This window comes from Cydia fagiglandana, chromosome 3 (genome assembly GCF_963556715.1).
Source record: "Cydia fagiglandana chromosome 3, ilCydFagi1.1, whole genome shotgun sequence".
Classification (NCBI taxonomy): domain Eukaryota; kingdom Metazoa; phylum Arthropoda; class Insecta; order Lepidoptera; family Tortricidae; genus Cydia; species Cydia fagiglandana.
Genome location: NC_085934.1, coordinates 12,979,087 through 13,005,254, shown reverse-complemented (window position 1 = coordinate 13,005,254; position 26,168 = coordinate 12,979,087). Strand labels below are relative to the sequence as shown.

Genomic DNA, 26,168 nt, shown 5'->3' with positions numbered 1-26,168 from the left:
TTCCGGGGACATGTTCTACTTTGTATTCAAAAGGGGTCATTCGCATTCTAAACCTTTGCAGCCTAGTGGGCAAGTCTGCAATGGGCTTCGACCCTAGTATAGCGAGTAGTGGTTTGTGGTCAGTTCTTAAATGGAACATTGGCAGACCTTGTAGATAGAGTTTGAAGCGTTCACATGCCATGGTCGATGCGCATGCTTCCTTTTCAATCATAGCATATCGCTGTTGTGTGGGTGTGAAAGCTGATGACCAGAAATGTACCGGTTTCCAGATATCTCCGTGTTTCTGTTCTATCACTGCACCCATGCCATACTGTGACGCATCTGCCGAGACCCTAGTTTCCAGGCTCGAGTCATAGTGAGCTAGCTGTGGAGCTGAAGTAAGCAACTTTTTGATCTCTTGAAATGCAGTAGTGTGTTCAGCATTCCATTCCCTTGTAGAGTCTTTTTTTAGTAGATCACGGAGGGGTTTTGTCAGATCTGCTATGTTTGGTAGGAATCTGAGGTGCTGATTCATTGCGCCCATGAAGCTTCTTAGTGCAGTGAGGTCCTTGGGTATTGGTAGGTCAATTATAGCCTTAATTTTATCTTGAAGAGGTTGTACTCCATTGCTTGTTATCTTGTAACCTAAGAATATGCATTCATTTGTTCTGAAGATACATTTCTTCTTATTTAGGGTCACTCCTCCTTTCTGTAAAGCTTTGAGTACTTGTCTGAGGTTCTCATCATGTTCTTGTATGGTTTTTCCGTGAATTAGGGTGTCATCAACATGATTTATGCAACCTTTAATGCCTGCTAGTATTGTGGCCATTTTCCGTTGAAAAATCTCACTTGATGAGTTCATACCCATTGGCATTCTGTTGAATCTATATCTTCCAAAGGGGGTGATGAAAGTAGTTAGATCTTTTGAATTCTCAGTAAGTTCAACTTGGAAATAGCTTTTTACAGCATCAATTTTTGAAAAATATTTGGATCCCGCAAGTTGTGCCAAGCATTCTTCTACAGTTGGTAAAGGATGATATTCTCTCATGACGCTTTTGTTTAGTTGTGTGTAGTCAACTGTGACACGCACACTAGTAGTGTCATTTTTGTCAGGGACAGGTACCATAGGAGCGCACCATTCGGTTGGGTGTGTGACAGGTTCAATTACTTTCATGTCTTGAAGATTTTGCAGTGCTTTTTCTACCTTTGTTCTTATTGGAATGGAAATATGCCTTGGAGTAGTTACTGCATATGGTTTGGCGTTCTGTTTCAATTTTATGTCGTATCTTCCTTCCATGACACCTAATCCTGCAAATAAGTCTGGAAATTCATCTTCCGGCAGTGTCTTGTTGGAGATTTGCATAATTTCAGTCTTTTCATGCCATTCAACAATACTGAAAGTGTCACACTCGGTTAATCCTAGTAGTGGTGTGTGTTGGTCTTGCAGCACATAGACGTCTGTGACTAAGGTTTTGTTTTGCCATGTCAATTTGACATTAGGGCATACACCTCTTGAAGGCAATATCACTTTACATGGTCCTAGTAATTTCTCCTTGACTTCTGTTGGCTTCGGTAGTTTTAGCTTAACTCTCAGTTCGGGGCTTATGACGGTTTCCGATGAACCAGTGTCGACTTTGAACTTGACTTTTTGGCCATCATTTACTAATATTGTAGCATATTTAGTTTTTGAGCGGGCTGATCGTGGTGCTGAGTTTACAGAATCAATAATTTTCTCCGAGCTTTCTATGCTTCCAAAGAAAAATTCATCTTCATCTTCTATCACCTCATTAACAGTCTTTTGTTCCTTTTTGTCTTCTTTCTTTTTCTTACAGACAACTAGCCAGTGCCCTTTGAGTCCGCATCCTTTACAGGTGGAATTGGTTGCTTCACAATCTGCAAACTTGTGTTTGGGTGAACGCCCGCACTTTCTGCAGCAATCTGTAGTTCCGGCTTGCTTTATCGGTTTCTTCACGTTCATTCTTTTATTAACGTAGTGTACTTCGGGGGCTTGGTTGGGATTGATTTTGAGTGTGGCCATGTTGGCCTCTACGACTTCGGCGTGTCGAACTCTGTTTATGACGGTTTCGAGTTTCGGCTCCTCTTCTAGGTTTTGAAGTGCCTTTGAGAGTTCCGTATCTCTCATACCAGCGACAATTCTGTCACGTATAAGTTCGTCTTCGAGAGTTCCAAACTCACATTTTTTTGCAATATTGTGCAAGTCTGTGATGAAATCGTCTATGGACTCGTCTTCCTTTTGCACGCGTTGATTAAACCTGGCTCTGCTATACATCTTGGTTTTGCGCGCTGTGTAATATGATTCGAATTTGCCTTTGACGATGTCATAAGATTTCATGTCACTTTCAGTTAGTTTCATTGATGCGATGACGTTGTTGGCCTGGCCACCCATGATGTACAGCAACGAATTTACTTGAGTTTCGCTCGGTAGCATCTTTAAGCGTGTGGTTTCTCGGTATTGTTCAAATCGAGTTATCCAGTTTTGCCAGTCGACCGCTTTGAAGCTGAATTGTTGTGGCGGCGGCGTGGTCATGCCGGGCAGGAAGTTGATAGCTTGAGCACCTAATGATGTCGCTGCGGCAGGTTGAGACGCAAGTTGTGTCTGCAGCTGCTGTATTAGCAACATTTGGTCATCTATTTGCTTCTTGAGCTCTTCCATGATGGTTTTTATAATTATTTTTCACTTTGAGAAAATTAACCACCGTGTCACCATGTGTATCGATCATAGATAATAACTTTATTTTTCATAAACCTGAGTGTTGCCACCCTTACATACTAAATGTTCAGTCACACACGAACATAATCCCTATTCCACCAACAGCGACTGCCTTTGCCAGAACAGACAGTACAATGTCCAATCGGCTAAATTGTACAACTTCCTAAATAAAGAAATAGATATATATCCCTCCACCTATAGAGAATGTAAAATATAATTTTTAAGAAAAAAAACCGACTTCTATGGGGGCCGGTGAAAGATTATTGTAGATGGTATACTATGTAGAAAAGGAGGTAAAACCACCCACTTTTCTACTAGCATTTCGCTTCTGTAAGGGTCGTAGTTCTAGCCTAACCTAACCCACTTCTCTGATAGCAGTTCGGTTCTGTGAGGATCGCAGTTCAAACCTAACTTAACCCACTTAACGGCGCATGCGGTGCGGTGTACGGGGGTTTAAGCGGGAGGGGCTAGTAAGATTAGCATCATCATACTTATATACTTACACATTTTATGGTAGGTATAATCATAGTGGTTTATTCAGTTAAGGTATCATAGTGGTTTTCCGGGTCAAGGTCCGGGTCCGAGTCCGGGTCTGAGTCCGGGTCCGAGTCCGGGTCCGAGCCCGGGTCCGAGTCCAGGTCCGGGTCCGGGTCCGAACCGGATCCGGGTATGAGTCCGGTTCTGGGTCCGAGTCCGGGTCCCAGTCCAAGTCAAAATCGAAATTCGTAATCACCAAATGTGTACTATGCGTTGTTGAAGAGTTCTGTTCTGGTCATCATCAGCAGTTCCATTTCATCAAATGCGACAGTTTTTAATGTAAATGCTTGATTTTATGATGAAAATACACAAAAATCTATGCGTATGCCTTTAATATTTGAGGAGTTCCCTCGATTCCTTATGGATCCCATCATCAGAACTCGAGCTTGACAAAAATGTGGCTTAAAAACTTAACTTGCTTAACAAACATAACGAAGAGGAAAAATCGCCAAACGCGTCGTTGAAGAGTTCTGTTCTGATCATCATCAGCAGTTCCACTTCATCAAATGCGACAGTTTTTAATGAAAATGCTTAATTTTCTGATGTAAATACACAAATCTCTATACGCATGCCTTTAATATTTGAGGAGTTCCCTCGATTCCTTATGGATCCCATCATCAGAACTCGAGCTTGACAAAAATGTGCATTAAAAACTTAACTTGCTTAACAAACATAACGAAGAGGAAAAATCGCCAAACGTGAACTATGCGTCGTTGAAGAGTTCTGTTCTGATCATCATCAGCAGTTCCACTTCATCAAATGCGACAGTTTTTAATGAAAATGCTTAATTTTCTGATGTAAATACACAAATCTCTATACGCATGCCTTTAATATTTGAGGAGTTCCCTCGATTCCTTATGGATCCCATCATCAGAACTCGAGCTTGACAAAAATGTGCATTAAAAACTTAACTTGCTTAACAAACATAACGAAGAGAAAAAATCGCGAAACGTGAACTATGCGTCGTTGAAGAGTTCTGTTCTGATCATCATCAGCAGTTCCACTTCATCAAATGCGACAGTTTTAAATAAAAATGCTTGATTTTTTGATGTAATTACAAAAATCTCTATACGCATGCCTTTAAGATTTGAGGAGTTCTCTCGATTCCTCATGGATCCCATCATCCGAACTCGAGCTTGACAAAAATGAAGCTTAAAAACTGAACTTGCTTAACAAACATAACGAAGAGGACAAATCGCCAACCGTGAACTATGCGTCGTTGAGGAGTTCCGTTCTGATCATCATCAGCAGTTCCACTTCATCAAATGTCACTTTTTTGGATGTATATGCTTAATTTGATGATAAAAACCCAAAAATCACTATATGTATGCCTTTAAGATTTGAGGAGTTCCCTCGATTCCTCATGGAACCCATCATCAGAACTGGGTTTTGACAGAAACGGGACCAATCTGTATGCATATACATTCAAACAAAAAAATAATTTTCAAAATCGGTCCAGTAATGACGGAGATATGGAGTAACAAACATAAAAAATAAAAAAAATAATAAAAATAAAAAAAATAATAAAAAAAAACATACAACCGAATTGATAACCTCCTCCTTTGGGATTTGGAAGTCGGTTAAAAAGTAATAAACTGGTTAAAGACTAAAAACTACGACGAAATAGAAAAACTACTTAAACATAATATAATCTAATATAATTCAATCAACCAAACTATTCCCTTAATACACACAAACACAAACACACACACACACACACACACACACACACACACACACACACACACACACACACAAGTGGCTCTTAAACTATTAAAATTTACATTAGTTGCTCTGCTACTCACATGTTAGTTTTATTGTTACATGGTTAACTTATTAATTTGTTTAGTTTAATTTAGTTTAATTTAATTTATATTATTGTTATTAAACTTATCATTATAGTTTTTCTTTTAGCTTGTAGTTAATCACTAAGGAAGAGCGGTGTTCCTTAACACAGGTATTTTTTACTTAAAAAGGGACACCAACCTGTATTTTGTTAAATATTGCTTGTTAGCGAATAAATATTTTTTCATTTTTCATTTCATTTAAGTAGTTATAAATCTAAATCTAAATTGATATGAAATCAATTAAATTATTAACGCAGCTATAACAAAGATATCATTAAGGTATCACGAGCGAAATAGCGTAATCACAGCGTATAATCGCAGCCAATTAATAATTATTGAGTTCTCAGTTAGCTACATACATACAAAGCGGCCGATAACAATGATAACCTCAGTTATATGGATTCTATTATTAACGTACTTTTTAATATAAACAAAACCCTCTTCTGATCAACACGACATTATATACTGATGAGTGAGGCTATAGGTACTAGGCAGGTTTCAATATTAGTAAGAAAAGTAATACTTTCTTTAGAAAATGGAGAAGAACTTTTGACAGGGGCAATGGTTTGGTAGTTGTTAGGTACCTACCGAATCTTAAAAAAAACTTGTGAACCCTACGTGAAGTAGGTAAGCCGGTATAAAATATAGCAAGTAGATGTTATTGGTAACCGTTAAATCAACATAATCCGTAATCGTTATCACTTGTTATCATTTAATCGCTGGGTTTAAAACGAATACCATACATTTTGTAATGTCTTTCACATTTCTGAACCAACGAAAGCATTTGAATGATTCAGAACAAGTAGCATGAAAGTATACTTGACAGTCGGATCACGTAGTTATCCTCTATCCCTTTTACGTTATTTAAGCAGACACCAGATTTACTGTAACACACATTTCACGCGTGACAACGCCAGAAGCGGCAATAAATTGTACGCTGATATGTAAAAATGGCGAAAAACTGTCATTTATCATCTTTGCGTGGTACTTGTAGGTTATCCTCTCAGAGGCAAATATCCATTGTGGTTGACAAAGAAAGAACCGCAGCTTCCCGAGCCTCGACCGCGTGGGACCGACGCCACGGCCACGCCACAAGCTCAAATGTCAACCGCGTCTGCGTAATTGCAAACGTATCTTGTTTATACCTTACATAGGCATGTAAACGTAACCAGAAGTTACTTTCCACACGTTTCAAGTTTCCATACATTAAAATCCCAAACTGCGCGAGTTGGTAAATAAGTAACTAGGATGTGTATTTACCTACATGATATTTTCCATTGCTAGTTTCCAAACCAGCCCTTCCCATAAAATATTCATTTCTTCGTTCTTTGCATTTTCGTATGTTTCTTATTTCGTATTCGAAGTTAGTGCGCGACATCATATTTATTACTTTTGCTGTTTCAGTCTGTAACAGATGTTTGCTTTGAGTTTGGTCTAACATGAACTTAATTACGTTTTAGTGCGCCGGTTGCAATGTCGAGTGTACTTAACCAATATCGATGATGCAAAGATTGCTCCGTAACATAATTTATGAGAGTAACGACGCTATTACCTTCCGCTCGATAACCGCTCGTTTGTTTAGCACAGTAATTGTGCCGCCAGATCCAGCGCCGATAAATTGTACGTTCACAGAAGTAATATATACCGAACCGGCAGCAGAATTCGCGTTAACGAGGCGCAGTGCACCGATGTTCTGTTAAGCGTTTTGTGAAAATGCAACAATCGGTGTGTAACAGAAGAGTGGAGCCCTGCGTTATTTTACTGCAGCACACCACTACGCCTTGCGCTTGCACCCCACTCAATCCTTTGAGCCACATCTGTGCATTGAGTGACGCCTTCTGTTATTGAAAATCACAACCCTTTTTAGTTACAAAGCTATTCACAATTGTTTAAGCAAATGTTAAGTTAATGTAGCGTGAAATACGCTTTGTTTCTTTCTCCCTCTAATGCTGTCGGTATCCATTTTAATGTGTTTATATAGCCATAAGAATCACTCGACACGTACTCGTTGTTTCTTCTCTGTCTAACCATTAACGACAAACGTGATGTGAACTTTAAACTAAAGCGCACTTATAACCCGCATGGTTCACTTGTAAACAATTTAATCTCAAAAAGGCGATGTTAGAGCTACATAAAATAATTGTTTTCAAACGGGCAAATGTGTCGATGCATATAAAGTCATACGCAACATAAAAGAAGAGTTAAAAAACGTTGATAGAGTCGGACCAAAAAAAGTCTGCAGCGGATTTGATAGCCCACGCAGTAAAGTGTTATTTTAAACGTCAAACTTCTATGACTATGAAATTATGACGTATAAATGACACTTGCACTGCGTGGGCTATCGAAATCTGCTGCAGACTTTTTTTGGTCCGACTCTATTCTATTTAAATTGAGTGCTCTGCAGTTTTTTTTATTTTGTGGGTAAACTAATTGTTTTAAACGTTCCAAATTGATGAACTGCTTATCATGCTTGTGCCGAAAGTTTTAATTGTTTTACTATTAAAAATAAATCTTCATAGCTGCCTCGCTCAAAGAATTAGTTTAGCGGTGCAGCTAGGAAATGCTGCCAGCATCTACGGCTTTAGAGTATTTTATGTACCTAAGGATGAAAATGAGACGGGATAACTTTTTTCAATAACTCTAAAATGTGTCGAACATGTTCAAAATAGTTAATTTTTTTCGTATTAATGGAAGGGGACTGGGGGCATAAATTCGGTCTTTCGGAGCGATTATTTCAGAAAATATGTTTTTTAATGTTTGTGGTCGGATAGACGACGTCGAACATGACACACTATGAGGCCTAGTTGACTACAAAATCCAAAAAAAAACCGGGCAGGTGCGAGTCGGACTCGCGCACGAAGGGTTCCGTACCATAATGCAAAAAAATGAAAAAAAAAACGGTCACCCATCCAAGTACTGACCCCGCCCGACGTTGCTTAACTTCGGTCAAAAATCACGTTTGTTGTATGGGAGCCCCACTTAAATCTTTATTTTATTCCGTTTTTAGTAAGTATTTGTTGTTATAAGTAGCGGAAACTATCACGGTTCGTGAGATACAGCCTGGTGACAGACGGACGGACGGACGGACAGCAGTTTTAGTAATAGGGTTCCGTTTTACTCTTTGGGTACGGAACCCTAAAAAGATAACATACGTGAATAGAAATAAACTGTATCAAAGCATAAAAGATAGACCATAAAAACGAGAATTATAACAAAGCGGGCAGCCAACCGATCACGGCCGGCGCTACCAGACAATCGAGTTTTGCTTCTCACAATCACGAGACAGGTTAGCATGGACGAGAATAGTTAAATACGAAAAAAGTAGAATGCGAATCCTGACAAACGGGAGGATGCATACCTCCTGCGTGCGTTGCATCCCGCACCGTGAGACCGCGCCATCTCGCCCCGAGCTTCGTGCGTCTGGGCGACATCCACTACGTTATTACCATCATTTATTTTTTCTTATTCACTCAATTTCCATATTGACGATGAAAAAAGCTAAAAATAGCGTGAGAAACAAACTTGATCATTCATTAAAAACATGTTTTCAAGACCTATAGGCTGCTAAAGTGATTAAATACTTATCTGAACTCTGATAAAATAAATAAGTAGCAGGTACTTTACCACGCAGGTAGATACGTGTTATAAAGTTGCAAATGAGATAATTAACAACGAGGTCACGTAATTATTTTGCTTTAAGCAGTTTCTTTTTAAGGAGTGTTATGATTAACTGGTTAAATTTCCGGTGTCCCACGAATATGGAGCCTTGTACCACGCATGTGAAAGATAACAATCACGATGTGAGATAATAAATTAGTCCACCGTCTGACGGTCTAATTTCAGAACAATTTAACAGATTTGGCTCTCAACCATTGATAATATTTTACAAGAATGAAATTTCTTGCGCAGCTGCGCGCTGCAATTTTCCGTGATCGAAACTTATTATTAAATTAAAGACTCCGTCGCGTCTAACTGTCTGACAAAATGGTTTTTAACAGTCTATTAGATTACCAACCTACTTCCGTTGTTTGCCGGTAAAATATTTATTAGTAGGTACCGTTTTGCCAAACTTGTACTGACGCCAGTAAAACAAAACATAAAACAAGTCACGTGACTGCTTCTCCATATAAATGTAGGCCCCATTTTCCTCTCTGGATATTAACATTAGATAGGTACAGGAAATATTTTTACACAATTTGGTGTACATGAACCACAGGCCCTTCGTTTCAAATTTGTTTTCGATTTTTTAATTATTAAGTACCTAGGTATAAAGAGTTAGGAGCTTTTAAAAATTTGTATGGAACTTTATTTTTCGCTCCCTTATAATAATCAAACATCATAACAAAATCCATCGAGGGGGCGTAGCAAGCTATGGTTCATATACAAGAAATTATGTAAAAAGTATTTTCCATAGAGTCAATATCCAGGGAACTACGTTAGGGAAATGGGAACTACGTTTGTGTGATAAGCGGTCGTCCACTATCGTTTTAAAGATTACTCAAATAGGAATAATAAATGTGCAGTAACATTTATAGGCATTATAGGTAGGCATATTCGTGTGAAAATTGGTAAAGGGATACTTGCGAGTTGCGACAGACTATACCGCGTTTTACTGGCCATCAATATCATAATTGATATAAACGCAGCTTACTGAATGAGCTTGATGTATTATTGCCTAATAGCAGATACTAGTAAATATAGGAGATAATATAGAAGGTAAAGATACCTATAGGCCCCGTGCATGAACTTTAGAGGGCAGGTGCCGTTAAATTTTTGGGGCCAAGCGTAAATGTGTCGTTTATGCGTGTTTTAACCGTGGTACCATGGCTTTTGTACCACAGGGGACCACGGGTAATTTTTTTTCCCCGTAGACCCACTGCTCCAGTTTTAAGTTATCTTTTTGAATACGAAACTTTCCGTGGGCCCACGGGTCATTCCTCAGATAATTTATTTCCCCATAGACCCACTTCAATTTAAGCATAGGTTGGTAGGTACGAGTAGGTAGGTTAGGTTCGTTAGGTAGCTTCAGATGCCCAAAAAGCCCGCGAAGCGGGGCTCCGTCTAGTTACGTTGTGAAGACAATGTTTTTGGGGAAGAAACACTAAATTTGTAATTTGCTTACGGCAATTTACATAACGTTGCACGTTTGTAAAATGACGACGCCGTTTGTAATAATGAAATGTAAGAGAATGTAATAATTAAACCTACCTATATAACCTTCCAAATATGACAACGGTGGTCCACGGGTAAAAGACAGTTCTTTTCAATTACCCGTAGTCCCATTTTGGTGCAGTGGGTCTACGGGGTAAAAAAATTACCCGTGGTCCCCTGTGGTACAAAAGCCGTGGTACCACGGTTAAAACACGCGTTTATGCTTCCGATGTAGCCCACAAGATGGCAGAACGTACTATGCACAAGGAAACGTACCAACGAGTACGGTAGAATATGTTTCCGATTCAGGCCACAAGATGGCAGACCCTCCAACGCGCACGGTCCCTGTACTCTATAGGCGCCTAAAATACTTTCATTGAATTTATATGTCTATGGCAGCATAAATAAAGTATGATGACAGTTTTCATACGCGCAAAGTTAAAATGCAAAACTAATAAATAGCAGCACCTACATACCTACAACAACGGTGTGGATGGAGATTAACGCTCTTATACTTGGTCAAGCAAATCTTGTCAGTAGGAAAAGGCGCGAAATTCAAATTTTCTATGGGACGATATCCCCCGCGCCTACATTTTTTAAATTTGCCGCCTTTTTCTACTGACAAGATTTGCTTGACCATCTATAATTAATTTACTCTTTGTCAATAGTTAAACGACTGCCAGCGCGACGTTGACATATATATTTTTTGTTACAGAACACACGGCGGGGGAAGATGGCGTGTGTAGAAAGGACGAGATAGGCTACTGGGAACATGGCCGTCGCCCGAGCGGTGCTGGTGCTGCTGGCGTCCACGGCACAGGCATGGATGCCCGATGCCAACGCGCGCATACATATCAAATATGGTATGTATGTACACAGTACCGTAAAAGTATAAAACTTTGCCCTTTAACATAACTTTGGCCGTCGCGTCACACTTCAGTAGGTACTGTGTAAAGGGCAAAGTTTTATACTTTTACGGTACAAGTACCGGTTGGATCGAATGGAGGTCCAAGGGGGAGCCCTATGTTCAGCAGTGGACGTCTTATGGCTGAGATGATGATGATGATGACGGTACAAGTAAAGAAAATTAGGGTCAGGTGTTTTCTAGCGATGCTAATTTGTTGATATGTAATTTAGGTACTGTTCTAATTATCTCTGCAGATCCTTGACCCCCTAGCATACCAACTTCTATGTACGGGGTTCAACCTTAACCTTACCTATCTCTGCAACGGACTGTTTACAATGAATGATGATGATGTTTACATGATCTGTTGTCTGAATGACATTGATAAGTAAACTAACGTCGGAATTTACTACAAGCCTGCTAGCATTGTGCGAGAGGCCGTTTCCGAGTTAAGAAATCTGTTACGGATTTTGATACGACCTTGACGATGTCTTCGGTGGGCATCTGACGCACGACTTTCATTGCATTTCGCATGCACCAATACCGTGATGTTCAAAGTCGTATCAAAACTATTATTGCTTCAGAATCGGCCTATTGGCGATGTCAGTCTACTGGTAGTAATAAATATCGTAGTGCAAATTAAACTTCCCATTTGTAAAAAGCGCCGTCATTAATAACGTCCGTTACACGTATTTACCTGATCACGCTATCGAATTTATAATTCACAATTACACAGGTGCAAGGACCCAACAAAGCGTGTCATATTGATACGTGAGAATTTCCCAACCGATGATTATGAAATCGTAAATTCACATTGTTGATAAACGCTGCACAATGAGTGCATTGTTCGCTTGATCCCAGTGATATTGGGTCTTGCTAAAAAACGGATATCTACCTATGTTAGTTACATAGAGCAAAAAGTTCTATAGATTGCTTAATAGGCGAATAATGCCTTAGCATGATGGATAAAATTACTTATTAACACAAGCTTTACTGCAATTTACCTTTACCAGATTTTTTTCTTACTTTTGTTAAATGTCAATCATGGTATACCTACCTACCTATGATGTTATAAAAGAACTTCTCGTTCACCATATCTAAAATTACTAAAAATTAAAAAAATAAAAGAAATTTTTGGTCTACCTGCGTGAATTTTACTGATAGTTTTTGTTTTGATATATCGCTCAATTTTAAAATAATGGTAACATTCGCCGTGTAAATTAGAGCAGCCTCGGCTTTGGTCTATGCAATATGGGCGTTTTCGGAAAAAAATATTTGGGTAAAATATCACTGTCCTACGACTTTGGTATACTTTTTTACTGTCAAATACTGTTTTAAAGTGTACTACATGTATACAAAAATTGTAAAGTGATTTATTATCTGAGTATTTATGGTAAAAAAACTGATTAAATGGTACTTTAAAGTAAAGAAAATGTACAAAAACTGAAGAAAGGGAGATGATTTTTGAGTGTCCCATGCACACTTTGCATACTTTGGATCCAAATATTATATATCTGCCTCCTTCTAGGCCCGAACCTGGTTGTTGTGTGATAAGAACGTACCAGCCAAAATCTATTAAAAACCTTATTTTTTAGCACCTAAAGTAAAAATATGCATTAAAGTTTAATTTATTGTTGTCCTTCAATATCGACGTAGTGGAAATTTCCACCAACGTCACGGAGTTTTTACCAACTTAGTAGCAAAAATCTACTAATATCATACGGATTTTTAGATGATCGTAACATTATGATCCTATAATTACCCGGTGTTAGGTTTTACAAGGCAATTGGGCTCGAAAAAAGCTAGTGTAGCTTGTGCGTCACGATGTGCAGAAATTTGTTTTCCACAACGAACTCAATTAAACTGAAGATAAGGAGCCAATTATTGACTAAATATTTATGAATTACGTTAGATTATTATGTGTAGTATGATATCAAATAATTATAATTAAGAAAATTCAAACGATCAGACCGCTATTTCGCTTTATTAACCAACCGGCATGCCTACGTCACATCCAAAACGTTACGTGATGTATTAGTGGAACAAAAAAACGTGACGTATGGAATGAAAATGCACGGTTTACATGCCGTCATTTTAAGTTGCCAAAATATAGTAGGTAGAGTGATATTAAAAAGACAAATAATTTTATTCTAGCTATATTCTTCTAACTACTCGACCTACTAGTAATTACTTAGCACCAGTGGCGGCTGGACCTAAGAAACGCTGGCAGGCGCAGGTTATGCTTTCGACTGCAGCAGTATTGCAGTACGACAATACTGCTGACTGTAAATGTCAAAAAACTGGGCAGCAACATCTATTTTGATTTTGTAGCAGTATTGCAGTCGGCAGTATTTTCGTGCTGCATTACTGCTGCAGTCGAAAGCATAATTACTGCAGGAAATTTTAAAATCTGTTAAGTTAAACTATAATAATAGGTATTAATTACTAAATTATTTAATTTAGTACAACATTAAGTAGGTATTAAAAAAGTAGCTATTTATCCGCACATGTAAACCCGTCATGTAGTTCCTAAACGCGATATTATGGTCCATAACGTCACTTTGTCCTACTGTGGCTGTGATTGATTTTATTAGAATTTATATTAATTATTAGGATAATTGATACTGATTTCGATCTCATTTGCAAGAATAATATATGATAATTATTAAAAACAACTTTTTATAATACCTTTACCTTACGTTTTTTATAAAAAAATGATTGCAAAGCAACAATTAAAACGAAAAATGTGACGTATTGGAAAGACTTCTTTAAATAACTTTATTGTAATACTTAGTATTGCAGTTGTTATTCGTTTTTAGAAAATTAATATTGTTTTGTATTTCAATAAATAAAAACTGGTTCACTTAAAACACTCCGATCTTCACTTAAAACCTGCCTAAAATTTGTAACGTAATGGATCGTCACATTGGCTGTCATTCAGTTTAAAGTGATTTATTAAGAATATAAATAATGGATATAGAAAGAAAGTAACATTTTCATAAAATATATTAATAGTAGATTTAATTCAACCCATTTTTAGTAAAAAAAAAATTTTTTTTGGTGTGTGGAATTCCATTACGTGACGGACTCTAATTCTAAAAACGCCCATATACGCACGAAGCTGGTAGTGGAAGGGAAAGCTGTCACTAAACCGAACTGACAGCGTAATGTGGCGGTCGGGTAATGCGAGGCCACAAATCGCAGGTCATGCTTGCTCATTCCTCCACTAGCTTGTCGGTAATACCGAATATTAATTTCATACCGAATCGTAACTCCATTAAGTCAATGACTCGGTATAAACTAAGTTATTATCGATTTGTTACAGGCGATGAAACTTCAGAACAGTTCGTCGGCGATGCGGCTGCGCCAGATCATTTCCGTATTTTAGATAAGGATGACTTCTCCATTATTGTCGGTGGCAGGTAAGCTATACAGTGTACCATTTGGATATTCCCAAAGTCTGTAAATCTAATATTAATATCAACGTAAACTGAGAACCTCAGCGTGATTAATGACGTAGAGTGATTTCCAATATCACCAAATGGAAACTAGTACCGGGCTTGGAACGGATGGAAACAAATACATAAATATAAATCTCACCTTAACAACCCATGACATAAGTGGTAGTGTTCCTAGAGTTACGTGACGTTTGGTTATTGATCAATAATACCAATATAACGGAGGAACATCTCCATTTTTTTCCAATTCGCCGTGTTGATGATATGATATTTCCGGCAATGCCAGGGCCCGTGTCTGAGACATGTTTGCGTGCCTGCCTCATAACGAAGGGAAAGAAAATATATTTTTTCCTGTGTGAGCCTCAAGTTTTTTCTGAGCGCTAAACGTGATGATTACCAAGTAAAACAGAATTAGCATCGAATAGCCTAATTTCCATAAAAAGATGCTACGCGGGGAATGTTAAGTTGTGTTTGGGCAGGTGTGCACCTCGCCGTCTCGGCGCTGCGATCCCCACTGCTTGAAAGAACGAAACGCACCTTGTTACGGCTTGCATATTTAATTGTCGCCACTAATTTAACGTATTTTGTTCCAGAAACACTGTCTACAACCTCAGCCTGTACGACTTGTCGGAGAATTTAGATCAGGTAATGTTTATTCATTATTCATTTGCATGTAAAAGGATATTCTTTGGAGAAATGCTATTCTTTGGGTGGTATTGTGTCTTTACCTGAGATATTTAAATGCATTTTAATTTTATGAAATCGCTGGTATAAAAAATACATCCGGAGGATATTGAGGTAAGTCTTTCAGGCGGTGCTGCGGTGCACAAAAAAATAGTACAAGGCCGGGAAGCGATAGCGTTTGATTTTGAAGCAGACAACAACCAGACCCGTGTTGCTAAACGGTAGCCGACGTTTGCTAAGTGCCGATAGATAAGGGTTTATTAGGGATCCGTAACAAAACCTTGACAATTATTTTATTAATACACTGTACTTATGTGTTACATATAAATATGTAGGTACTTAAGACTTAATTGTGACGTTCCACGGGAAAAGGTACCTTATGAGGGTTTCTAGTTTCGGAGTTATGAAATGTTTTGTAAAGAGGTGAAAAAACGCTCAATTTTTTTTTATTGTGTGATCTCAAACCTTAATGCGTAACGTTTGTTTACCTGTTTTTATTTTTGTTATAAGTTAGTTATAAGCCTAGTAACGTCGTCTCAGAGTTTAGTAAAAAGGTACCTTATGGAAAAAAGGTTGAAAATTTCCAAAAAAACTAGTCAATACGGGAAAAGAAGTTTGGTAGAGAACTGTATTAGCATTCTGCAAAACTAATTTGATAATTTCAGTTCTGGTTGGGTCCCCTAGCAAATATTATAACCGTACATCGACCGACATTATAAATCCAAGTAGCCTGCTATTATACTAAAGTTACTCTCGTCAAGTCTTTCTTAACTAGAATAATCTTCATTTGGTTTGGTCGCATGCAATAAATCAGCCATTGGTTTGCTGAAAAATGCCAATACCCGACGCATTACCTTATGGAATATCTAAGGTCATTGAACCTCAATGCCGCTTGTCTTCAATGGCAACCAAAATATATTATTGATAAGAAATAGACGATTTATAACATCTTTACCCCAAAATATTATTAGTTTATCCTAACTGTTCCATCATCATCATGCCTCATCATGTAACTTAACCACAAGGTACCTTTTCGTTACATACAAATTATTGGTCTTTTTTAAGATTATTATGACGAAGAACCAATTAAATTTGTGGCAGTTTAATGTAAATTAATATTTTCTATTCATAAAAGATAAAAGCTTCAATGTGATTGATGTTTTGTAGTGATGTATTATTAGATTTATTTCCATAAGGTACCTTTTCGTAAATGTATGGAGCAAATACTGTTATTGTTATGTAAGTGTAAAGTGGCATAAGGGGTTAAATATAGTATTTAGTTGGGGTTTTAGGATTTATTTCATTTGAATGACAGAATTTCTTTCATATGTGCTCAGAAAAATTGATTGTGTGTTACATTAAAAGTAAAAATATTCAATTTTCTGATTTTATATGAAAAAGTCAGAAAATACATTTTCACCTCTAAATCGGTATTGTTTTTTGCTTAAACTGTCTCTCAGTGTCGTTTTCTAATAGATAAAATTTAAATCTTGAGAGCTCATTGCAATCAATCGTCAAAATGAAATAAAACTTTATTTTCAAGAGACTGGTTAGTATACACATAAATCAGTCGATATCAAAGGTTTCTATTTGCATTACAGAACAAGTCGCAACATTTTTTTAATCTCAGATATATAAGGTATTATTATTTGTAGTCAACTATGTAACTTACTTCAGGAACATAGTTTTTTAGGCGGCTAAACTTAAAACTTCTCTATCGTAAAGTTGCTCATTTCACAACATTATTTTCAAAAAATCATATCTCTGTAACTACGCAACTTAGGAGGTTGATCTTTTGTGTTATCGATAGCTTATTTATTGTAGATTACTGGGGTATGCATAACTCCATACCCGCCATAAGGTACCTTTGACCGTGGGACGTCACAATTTATTATTAAACTATGAGATTTTTTTTTCCCGATTCAAAAAATCTTCTACACTTTTTTTAAAACCGAACCATGCTAAAATAAGTACTTACATATGTACTTTAAGGTACATATAGCTACTTATTACTTAGATTCTATAATTTATTAACTTATAATTTACATACGTAGTAAAATGTAGGGTGCTTAAAAAGTCACTAATAAAAAAGTTTTACGTGTGCATTTTTCTGCTAGTAATACTCAAAATTAAAATTTGTACAGACTCCCAAATTGCTGGATTCATTAGTCAGTTTTCATTAGCTTAAACTTTGCAGTTAAGTACATTAATTACGGAACCCTTGAAGCGAGACGCCGGTTTTTCATGGAGCCGGTCGGCGACCCGCTGGCGCAGCCGCCGAAAGCCACGTATCGCACTACTACAGGTTTATGTATCTAATCTTGCGCAAACAACTTTACATCAGTTCCCCGTCCCCGCTGCTTTCCGTTGCACTCTCTGTTTATTCTTAGTTACGACCCATTTCGCTCGGCGCACTGTTTATTTTGTAAATCGTGCGAGATTATTTACTTAAATAAAAATTCTGCTTTGAAACAACACAATTGCTGTTGAAAGGTATCCGGCTACCGGGGACGACGGCTTCCGCCAGAAGAACTGAAAATTTTAATTGTAAAAGTGTTCCGTAACTCCCGTATAACTTTATACATTCCGTCATCGTTGAAATAGGTATATTGAAATCTTTTTTAAATTGGCAAGGATCATAACACAAAGTTTCCTTTATAGACCAAGCTAAGGGATAGTCTCACTACTTCTCGTTACCTATGTAAAATATCTAAATGTACGAAAAACTTGAGTTGAGAATAAAAACTCAAAATTCAAGTTTTGTGTTCATGCAGGAAAGCGACAATGCCTAGGTAGGTACCTAGGTATACCTACCCTAAAAACATGTAACTTAGTCTATTCGAACCTAAATGACGTTGCGCACGCTAGGGAATGACTGATAATAGATAACCAAGAGCGCAGCTTGGCAATTCATAATTCAAACGGGCAACGATTAATGGCATCACAATGTGCGCATGAAACAAAAATACGACGGACGTAGGGCGGCTCGAGGGTGTTTGGCGCGCTGCCATCTCCGCCCGATATTGCTTTAGCGCAGCAAAATTCGATCGCTGAAACTAATATTCTATTAATTCATTCTTGAGCGCATCTTTGTAAATAAAGAACCTACCTAACTGATTAGATAGAAATTTGATTTAAATGTACCGCAAACAGAATACCAACCGACCTTCCTCGATCCGATATGAACAAGACAATGGTAAGCTTTTCGGAAAGACGTGCAAATGTACTAAGTTATAGGTTACTTGTACGCCTGTAATATTTATTCCGGGCTGAAACAGGAGTTATGGGTAATCAGTCAAAAAATAATACTACTTACCTATCTACTAGGAACCTATGTTGAAACATGACAAAGCTCTAAGTCTGTATAAAAAGTAGTCAAATATTATATTCGAATCGGTTGAAAAAGAAAGATGTTTAAAAATTAAACTGGCTCATTTTAATACGGCTTTAACTTCATACCTCTACGAGGACAGTACTCTACCTTAACTTATCTATTTCGACGATGTATAAGTACATATAAATCTAATCGTTCTTATGTTTGAAATTGGAAACCTTGAAAAACTCTTTGAACTTCACGACACATGTTAAATCTAACCCTATCGTTGAATAATTCACGTGTGACACGGTGCCCGTACGTTAACTCGAAGCTCGAATACTAATAGCCGAGGGTACCTACCTACTCGACTCCTTTTGTCAATTTCTGTCGGGTTCATGTCATTAATTTATTTAATAAATGCAGAAGTAGACCAAGCTAAGTTGGCAGCGAACTTGATAGCCAGACTGTATTACAAGTGTTATTTTATTGAAACGTCATAATTTCATAGAAGATTGACGTTTATAATAACACATGCACAGTCTGGGCTAGCAAAGTCGCTGCCAACTTAGGTTAGTTTAACTCTAGACTACTCTAAAGTATAAAAAAAACAGGCGGGACGTACCCGTAGTTTAAGACGGGGAAACAATATTTCTAGCTACGGCACATGTAAGTACCTATAAATTAATAGGTACTTCTGTATCTGGTCTGGTTTGCACTTGTGGTGCTGAAGTTCTATTAATTTAATAGATACTGTTAGTCGGTAAATATAATAGATACAACGCTGTGTAACGGGACTCTAAAGTACTATCAAATGCGCGACTAGTGTTCTCGAAGCAAAGTGCAATACCTTGTAACTGGCAAGGAGAAAGATACCTTGTCTCCGAGAATTATTAATAGGAACTTAACTGCCCACGTGCCGTTAGATACTTTCATGCTCTAAACATAAACCGACTTAGTGGAATATTTTATGATGGCGCTTGTAGGTATGTTTGTTAACAAGACACAACAGCGAACGAGTTGCTAGCAAACGGATATGTTTTTATGGCTTTTGGAACTGAAACATACGACTTTTTTTTCACATTTCTACTTAATGCCGAATACCTACACCATTACACATATTGGGCCAACGAAGGCCTGAAACGGAGCTATGTGGTAGAATTAGATAGCAATAACGCTTTCTTCCTCGAACCTCGAAATCATCTTACAACTGCGTCCCTTAGGTTGGCCTACACCTACTCGGCATAAATGCTTAAACGGAGGAAGATAGTTAGGTACGCCAGGAATAAATAGATAATGTTATATTATTCGAGTGATCATATTAAACTGGTTCTGCTTACTACTTATATTGATTCTTAATAGACACCTATTACGGTTTGTCCTAACAACGTGTCCAAGATGAGCACTATGAGCAGCTGACATTTGTTTGCTCACGACACAATAAGCTGCTGTCGCTTCACAACTGGCTGTTACGAAACCAGCTCACGCTCTTTACAAATTGTGCAAATGAGCCAAAACGGAGCATGTATTGATTATTCTATCAAGTTGTATTGATACCTACTGCGGGAGTATCATTAGTCATCCTTTGATTCATTCATAATTTTGTTTACATTTTTTAAGTTTATACAATATTTGTTCGCAGCGCCTAGAATGGAATTCAACGGATGCTCATACGGAACTATGCCAGTTGAAAGGAAAATCATTAGACGAATGTCAAAACTACCCCCGTGTAGCAGCGAGGTCGCACGGGCGATTGCTAGTCTGCGGGACCAACGCGTTCAAACCGCTGTGCAGGCGGTACGCCCGGCATCCACCGACCCAACACCTGGAGGAATTCGACGGCACCGGCCGCTGCCCCTACGATCCGCAACACAACTCGACCGCCATATTTGCCGGTAAGCTTCAAAGCTACTATTCCCTTGTAAATGCCAATGATGAGCTTAACCTTTCTGAATCGAACAATTTCCTGGCTGCGGCGTGATCACACATAGCAATGATCATCTAAGGAGAAGGCACGACGCCGCGCCACCCAGAGAGGGGTTGCACCGAACACGACGCGACGCCGCGATATGAATCAATTTATAGCCTTTACAGTTAGTCCTATCCAACCCACATTAGATGCCGTTATATTCTGAAACACTAGTGATAATCTGCAAATATAAGAAGTAAAATGAACTACGTGCACTTCAAAACCGCAATTCAAATTACAGTTAAACTTAATGACAGTAAGTTCGAGTAATGTACCCACAGTACAGACACGAATGGGATGAAGAAACCGCATAATTAGTGGCACGATTCCTTATTTGACTCTTACCTATCCGTTAATGGACTCTACTGTAATTTGCATAAAACATTGAAACAGCTGAATGTCTAACCTACTTACTTTCACTATTTTTACGACATAATAAGCGTGCCTTTGGCATTCTCAGAGGAGCTTGTAGGTATACCTACTCGTAGTGATTAAATATAAGTAGATACTTATTCGCTTTACGGCGACTTGTGTAAAGATAATGTTAAAGTACCTATGTCTTAAAATAAACGTGTTTTCGTAAACATCACGTAATGTGTCATTCTGTGGAACTTGCTAACTATGTAAACAAAAGTCACTAGTAAATTCATCATTCAGAGACAATTTCAATATGGCGGTTTGTTTACATAGTTAGCAAGTTCCATAGAATGAAACTTTAACAAGATACAGTGAAGACTCTGTAAAGAGCACTTTTTATATTTTCGATTTGTTTTGTAAGTTAAACTGTGTTTTTCTAGACGGTCAGTTGTATACGGCGACGGCGGCGGACTTCTCCGGCACGGACCCGCTGATCTACCGCGAGCCGGTGCGCACGGAGCGCTCCGACCTGCGCCTGCTCAACGACCCCTCGTTCGTCGGCGCGGTCGCGTCCACTAGCCACGTCTACTTTTTCTATCGCGAAACCGCCGTCGAATACATGAACTGCGGCAAGGTACCTATCGTCACTCAAACTACCTATATGTTATTACGTCAATTCCAAGTAATCCAAAATTACATACGCCATTTAATGCTGTAATGCTTCAAAAGTAATCTGAGGTTTGCTGAACGATAATCATGGCGGTAAACTAATATGTTACGATGGCTGTTTTTTTTTACAGTTACTGCTAGCTAACTTTTATTATTATTTCTGTTACAGTCGGTGTATTCGAGAGTAGCCAGAGTGTGTCTAAAAGACAAAGGAGGGCCACACACATTTAGTGACCGGTGGACCTCGTTTATGAAGACCCGTTTAAACTGTTCAATGTCTGGAGAATATCCGTTTTATTTCGATGAAATTCGTAAGTATTGTTGTGATGTGACAACTCGTTAAGCTATCTGTTATGATGGATACATAAATTACGTATTTAAATTATTTCAGAAGCGACAACGGAATTAATCAACGGTATTTATGGAAGTGGCAGCAGCCGAAATGATATCATATATGCAGTATTTACTACACCGCAAAATGCTATCGGTGGCTCAGCAGTGTGCGCCTTTGCTATGAGAGATATTTTAGACGCATTTGAGGGACCGTTCAAAGGCCAAGAAAGCATGAACTCTAACTGGCTGCCGTTAGAAAAGGATAAAGTTCCTGAACCTAGGCCGGGTGCCTGCGTAGAAGACAGCCGGACACTATCCGACTCTGGAGTCAACTTTATTAAAACGCATCCCCTGATGGATAAGTCAGTTTCGTCATTCCTCCAGAGGCCAATATTGACAAGGGTTAGTTTGCAATATAGATTCTCTGCTATCGCTGTTCACCCTCAAGTTCAAGCCATGAATGGTAACAAATACGACGTTATATACGTCGGAACGGACGACGGTAGAGTAATAAAAGCGGTCAACGTTGCAGCCAACGATGGTGTTTTCGATTCTAGTACTGATGAATACAGTAGAAACCCGGTGAGGACGGCCGTGATTTCCGAGGTGCAAGTGCTACCTCAAGGCGTCCCGATCAAGCAGATGCATGTGGCCCTCACTACGGAGAAATTAATAATAGCGTCGGGTGACATCATTAAAGCCGTCTCGCTATCACACTGCGGCAACGTGCAATCGTGCAGGTATAGCAGCATTTTATTGTTTACTTTTGTCCTTTTGTCTTATCAGTTAAGTACTTGGAACAGCAATGAAAGTACAATATCCGATACGTCAACTGGCACACCCAAGCTATCTCACTATTTACGAGTATAATTATTATCTTACTGTGCTGGCCGCGTAGCCAAGATGCCAATCGCTAACGCTCCGTAGCGATCAAAACGCAACTGTCACTGTCACACTAATGGGGAAGAGTGATAGAGATACATAATGCTTTTCGTTGTCGAAGCGATAGCGATTGTAACCTTGGCTAGGGGGCCTGATTAGATATTATTAAATTCCAGGGAATGTGTGGCGCTGCAAGACCCTCACTGCGCATGGGACTCGAAGCAACAACAATGCGCTTGGGTCGGAAACAGACAATTTCCGAACCCAGAGAGATTCCTACAAAATGTAGAGAACGGAAAGACTGAAATATGTAATAAACTTCCCGCCCTTTTACCGGGCGACCGACATAGTAATAGAAATCCGGGCACTAAAAAGCCCGTGATATCCGAACCCGACACACGAAAGACTGATGACATTCAAAATGAAATATTAATAGAAGTTGTCGAAACAAATGTTCTCTCCGAAGAGAAAACTAACAAACACGAAACAGGTAAATAATAGTAGATTGTACATGTACAATAAGAGCTTTAAAAACCAACCACAAATTAAATATGTCTGGAGATATTTTTATTCATTTCAATAAAAATTGGTGGTAGTTACCTACACACTGCTTTCGACAGATTCGACTTTTACTAGTGGTAACTATAATTACATACTGAAACAAAAATCCAGTAGTTACTATCACCAAAGTGAATCGGTGTGTGGCACCCAGTGTTAACAGATTAAAAAAATCCAACTGTTACCATTGGCAACAACTTGGTGGTAACAGCTGTGAATAACCCATCTGTTGCAGTTTTAAATCAAATTTTTATAAAAGTTGTAAATGCGTTTTCTGTTTAAAAATCAAAATTTAATCCAACTTTTAGATTAAAATGACTAGAAGTCCATCATTTCAAATCATAATAAAGTCTGTATTATAATATTTATAATAAATGTTATTTGTCTACAGATTCGCTAACAGTCGCCGCTGCCGAAGGCAACATCTACAGCGCGCAGGCGCTCATGACCGCCGTGGTGGCGTCCTGCCTGGTCACCCTCATGGTGGGATTCGTCATCGGGTACCTTTTCTCTCGGCGATTTCGACACCCATTTTTTACCGATACCTCACCGTTCAATGAACAACACAATCATTTAAACAGGTAATTGGGAATGGTTTCTTCGTATTATCAATATTAATGATAATTTAGATTATATCAGTACAAAGGAGTTTTATTACTGAGTCTTAATGATTTCCATTAGTGAACAATTTTTTACATTTTTGTCGTAGATAAATGTTTAACAAAATACCTAAGTAGGTAATTTAAAAAAAATAGAAAAATAAACATGTTAAGATGATGCATTTGTTTCCAGGTTAAGCCCGCTAGAAACGCCATTGAACGCTAATTCAGCGTACCTGCCGCCGCGTTCCAAAAACGTGAACATGGTGGCGAACGTGTGCCCGCTCGCCAAGCAGGACAACCTGCACCTCGAGCTGGGCAAGGAGCGCACCCTCGACCTCCGCAACTCCACGGAGTCCCTCGACAAGGATCTCAAGTGCGGCACGCTACAGAAAGTTAAAAAGACTTACATTTGAAACCTACCCAAGCAAACCTTTTACGGGTCCATTACAAAGTGATAAACATTGCGTGCCAAGGCTTCCGACGAGTCGGATCGGACTAGTGTTACAGTGAATTGTGTGCAGCTCTTGTAAATATTGTGATGTATAGTTGACGGACAACAATAAATACGTGTCACCGGGACGTTAATGTGCGCCGAGATTGAAGCATTTTATTTATAGACTTATGAGATGTAGAAAACGACTAGTTAATAAACGGTTGAAGAATGAACGAGGTGTTTAACACTAAAACTGAATTTGTTGTGAAAAATACACACTGACTGTTATATTTGAATATAAACAATTTACCGTGTTACATGGTATTGTATCGGTTTTAGTATTGAATATCTATTTAAAACATTCCATAGGTAATTACAATAGAAATATAATGCATTGAGCTATGTAAATATGATATTAAATTTGTATATAATGCTGAAATAGCTAGCAGGGAGAGCTAATATCATATACTCGTTATTCAGGTCTGTGAAGTTAATCAATACATACGTTGGATTGTAGTAGAAAATATATATAGGAAAATTAGATTCTACAAGTTTTCTATTACGTAGATGCAGAGTAGATCAAGCTCAAGAAAAGTTACATATTACAAATATGTTCTTATATTGAAATAAAACAAATCATATTATAAATTTCGTTAACTATAAAATTATTATAGCATTAAAATTGCTGTGCTAAGTGCATAGTGCCTTGTAGGTTGCCAATTTAGTGCCTAAAATGTATGAAAATCGGGTATAAAGAAATATATATCCTGGTGATTATAATTCAAGCTGCATCAAATTACTTACTTAAATATTATTTCAACTAGTGACATATGTTTTTATAATTATAATAATGTAAATATTATTCAATGGTATTAGAAATATCAATATCATATGCTTCCCTGCATGGTTACGTAAACATTTACTCCTGTTTCATATAAAATTAGCACTACAATTACTTTTATTAGCTTTCATAATCATATTCTGAGTGTGCACCTACTCATAATTTATTTCAATAACCAGACTTGAGTGACCTAAATCATTAAGTATATTAAGGTGAATTGGGCTGAAATAACCACCAGAGATCTAAAAATTAGCAAGTTTTCCCACCGTGAAACAAAGTTTTAAGATAAGGAGGTAATCTGTTCGTGTACATATACTACTTGACTAGCAGTAGAAAATAATGCTATTATATAGTATCATGACATTTAAATAAATGTTATTATTATAATTTTATTTTTAAATATTTACCTATTTTCTACATAAGTTTTCAAGCAATTGTAAAATTGTGATGATTGATCAACAGAAATCAAGAAATCCAGTATACTCAAAATCACTTTTGTTTTACATATTTTTTATATTGTAGTGAATCAATTAAATATTTAGCAATTTTATCAATTTGCAATAATACTGGAGAAATAAAAGTATTATTACATTATGACGTAGTTTCCATTCATCTCACAGATTCTCAAAGACCCATCATTAACTTTCAGAAAAATTTACGGTTTATTCCCAGCTGTTACCACCAACTTATTACCATTGGAGTTGGAAGGGGTAGACCTCGGCGGACTTTCTCTGATCAGATCGGGGAAATCCTGAAGAAAGGCCAGGTCAAGAGCAGCCTAACCCGGCGAGCGTGTATGAGGAAAGTTATGAATGTGAAGGAAGCGAAAGAGGTATGTCAGGATCGTAGCAAGTGGAAATCCGTGGTCTCTGCCTACCCCTCCGGGAAATAGGCGTGATTAATAGGTATGTTTGTATGTA

At 38.0% G+C, this 26,168-nt stretch overlaps 1 protein-coding gene across 1 annotated transcript in view; it reads left to right on the top strand.

Annotated features, from left to right (window-relative positions):
• Positions 1-25,842, top strand: part of LOC134680168 (semaphorin-1A-like) — a 33,412-nt gene extending 7,570 nt beyond the window's left edge. Inside the window, exons 2-11 of the mRNA XM_063539239.1 lie at positions 10,961-11,108; positions 14,475-14,571; positions 15,201-15,252; positions 20,247-20,499; positions 21,371-21,564; positions 21,769-21,910; positions 21,991-22,672; positions 22,991-23,304; positions 23,764-23,953; positions 24,165-25,842. Of these exons, the coding sequence (XP_063395309.1) occupies positions 11,018-11,108; positions 14,475-14,571; positions 15,201-15,252; positions 20,247-20,499; positions 21,371-21,564; positions 21,769-21,910; positions 21,991-22,672; positions 22,991-23,304; positions 23,764-23,953; positions 24,165-24,387 (2,238 nt within the window). The 5' untranslated portion in view covers positions 10,961-11,017 and the 3' untranslated portion in view covers positions 24,388-25,842. The remainder of the gene's footprint in view (positions 1-10,960; positions 11,109-14,474; positions 14,572-15,200; positions 15,253-20,246; positions 20,500-21,370; positions 21,565-21,768; positions 21,911-21,990; positions 22,673-22,990; positions 23,305-23,763; positions 23,954-24,164) is intronic.
• Positions 25,843-26,168: the final 326 nt, after the last annotated feature.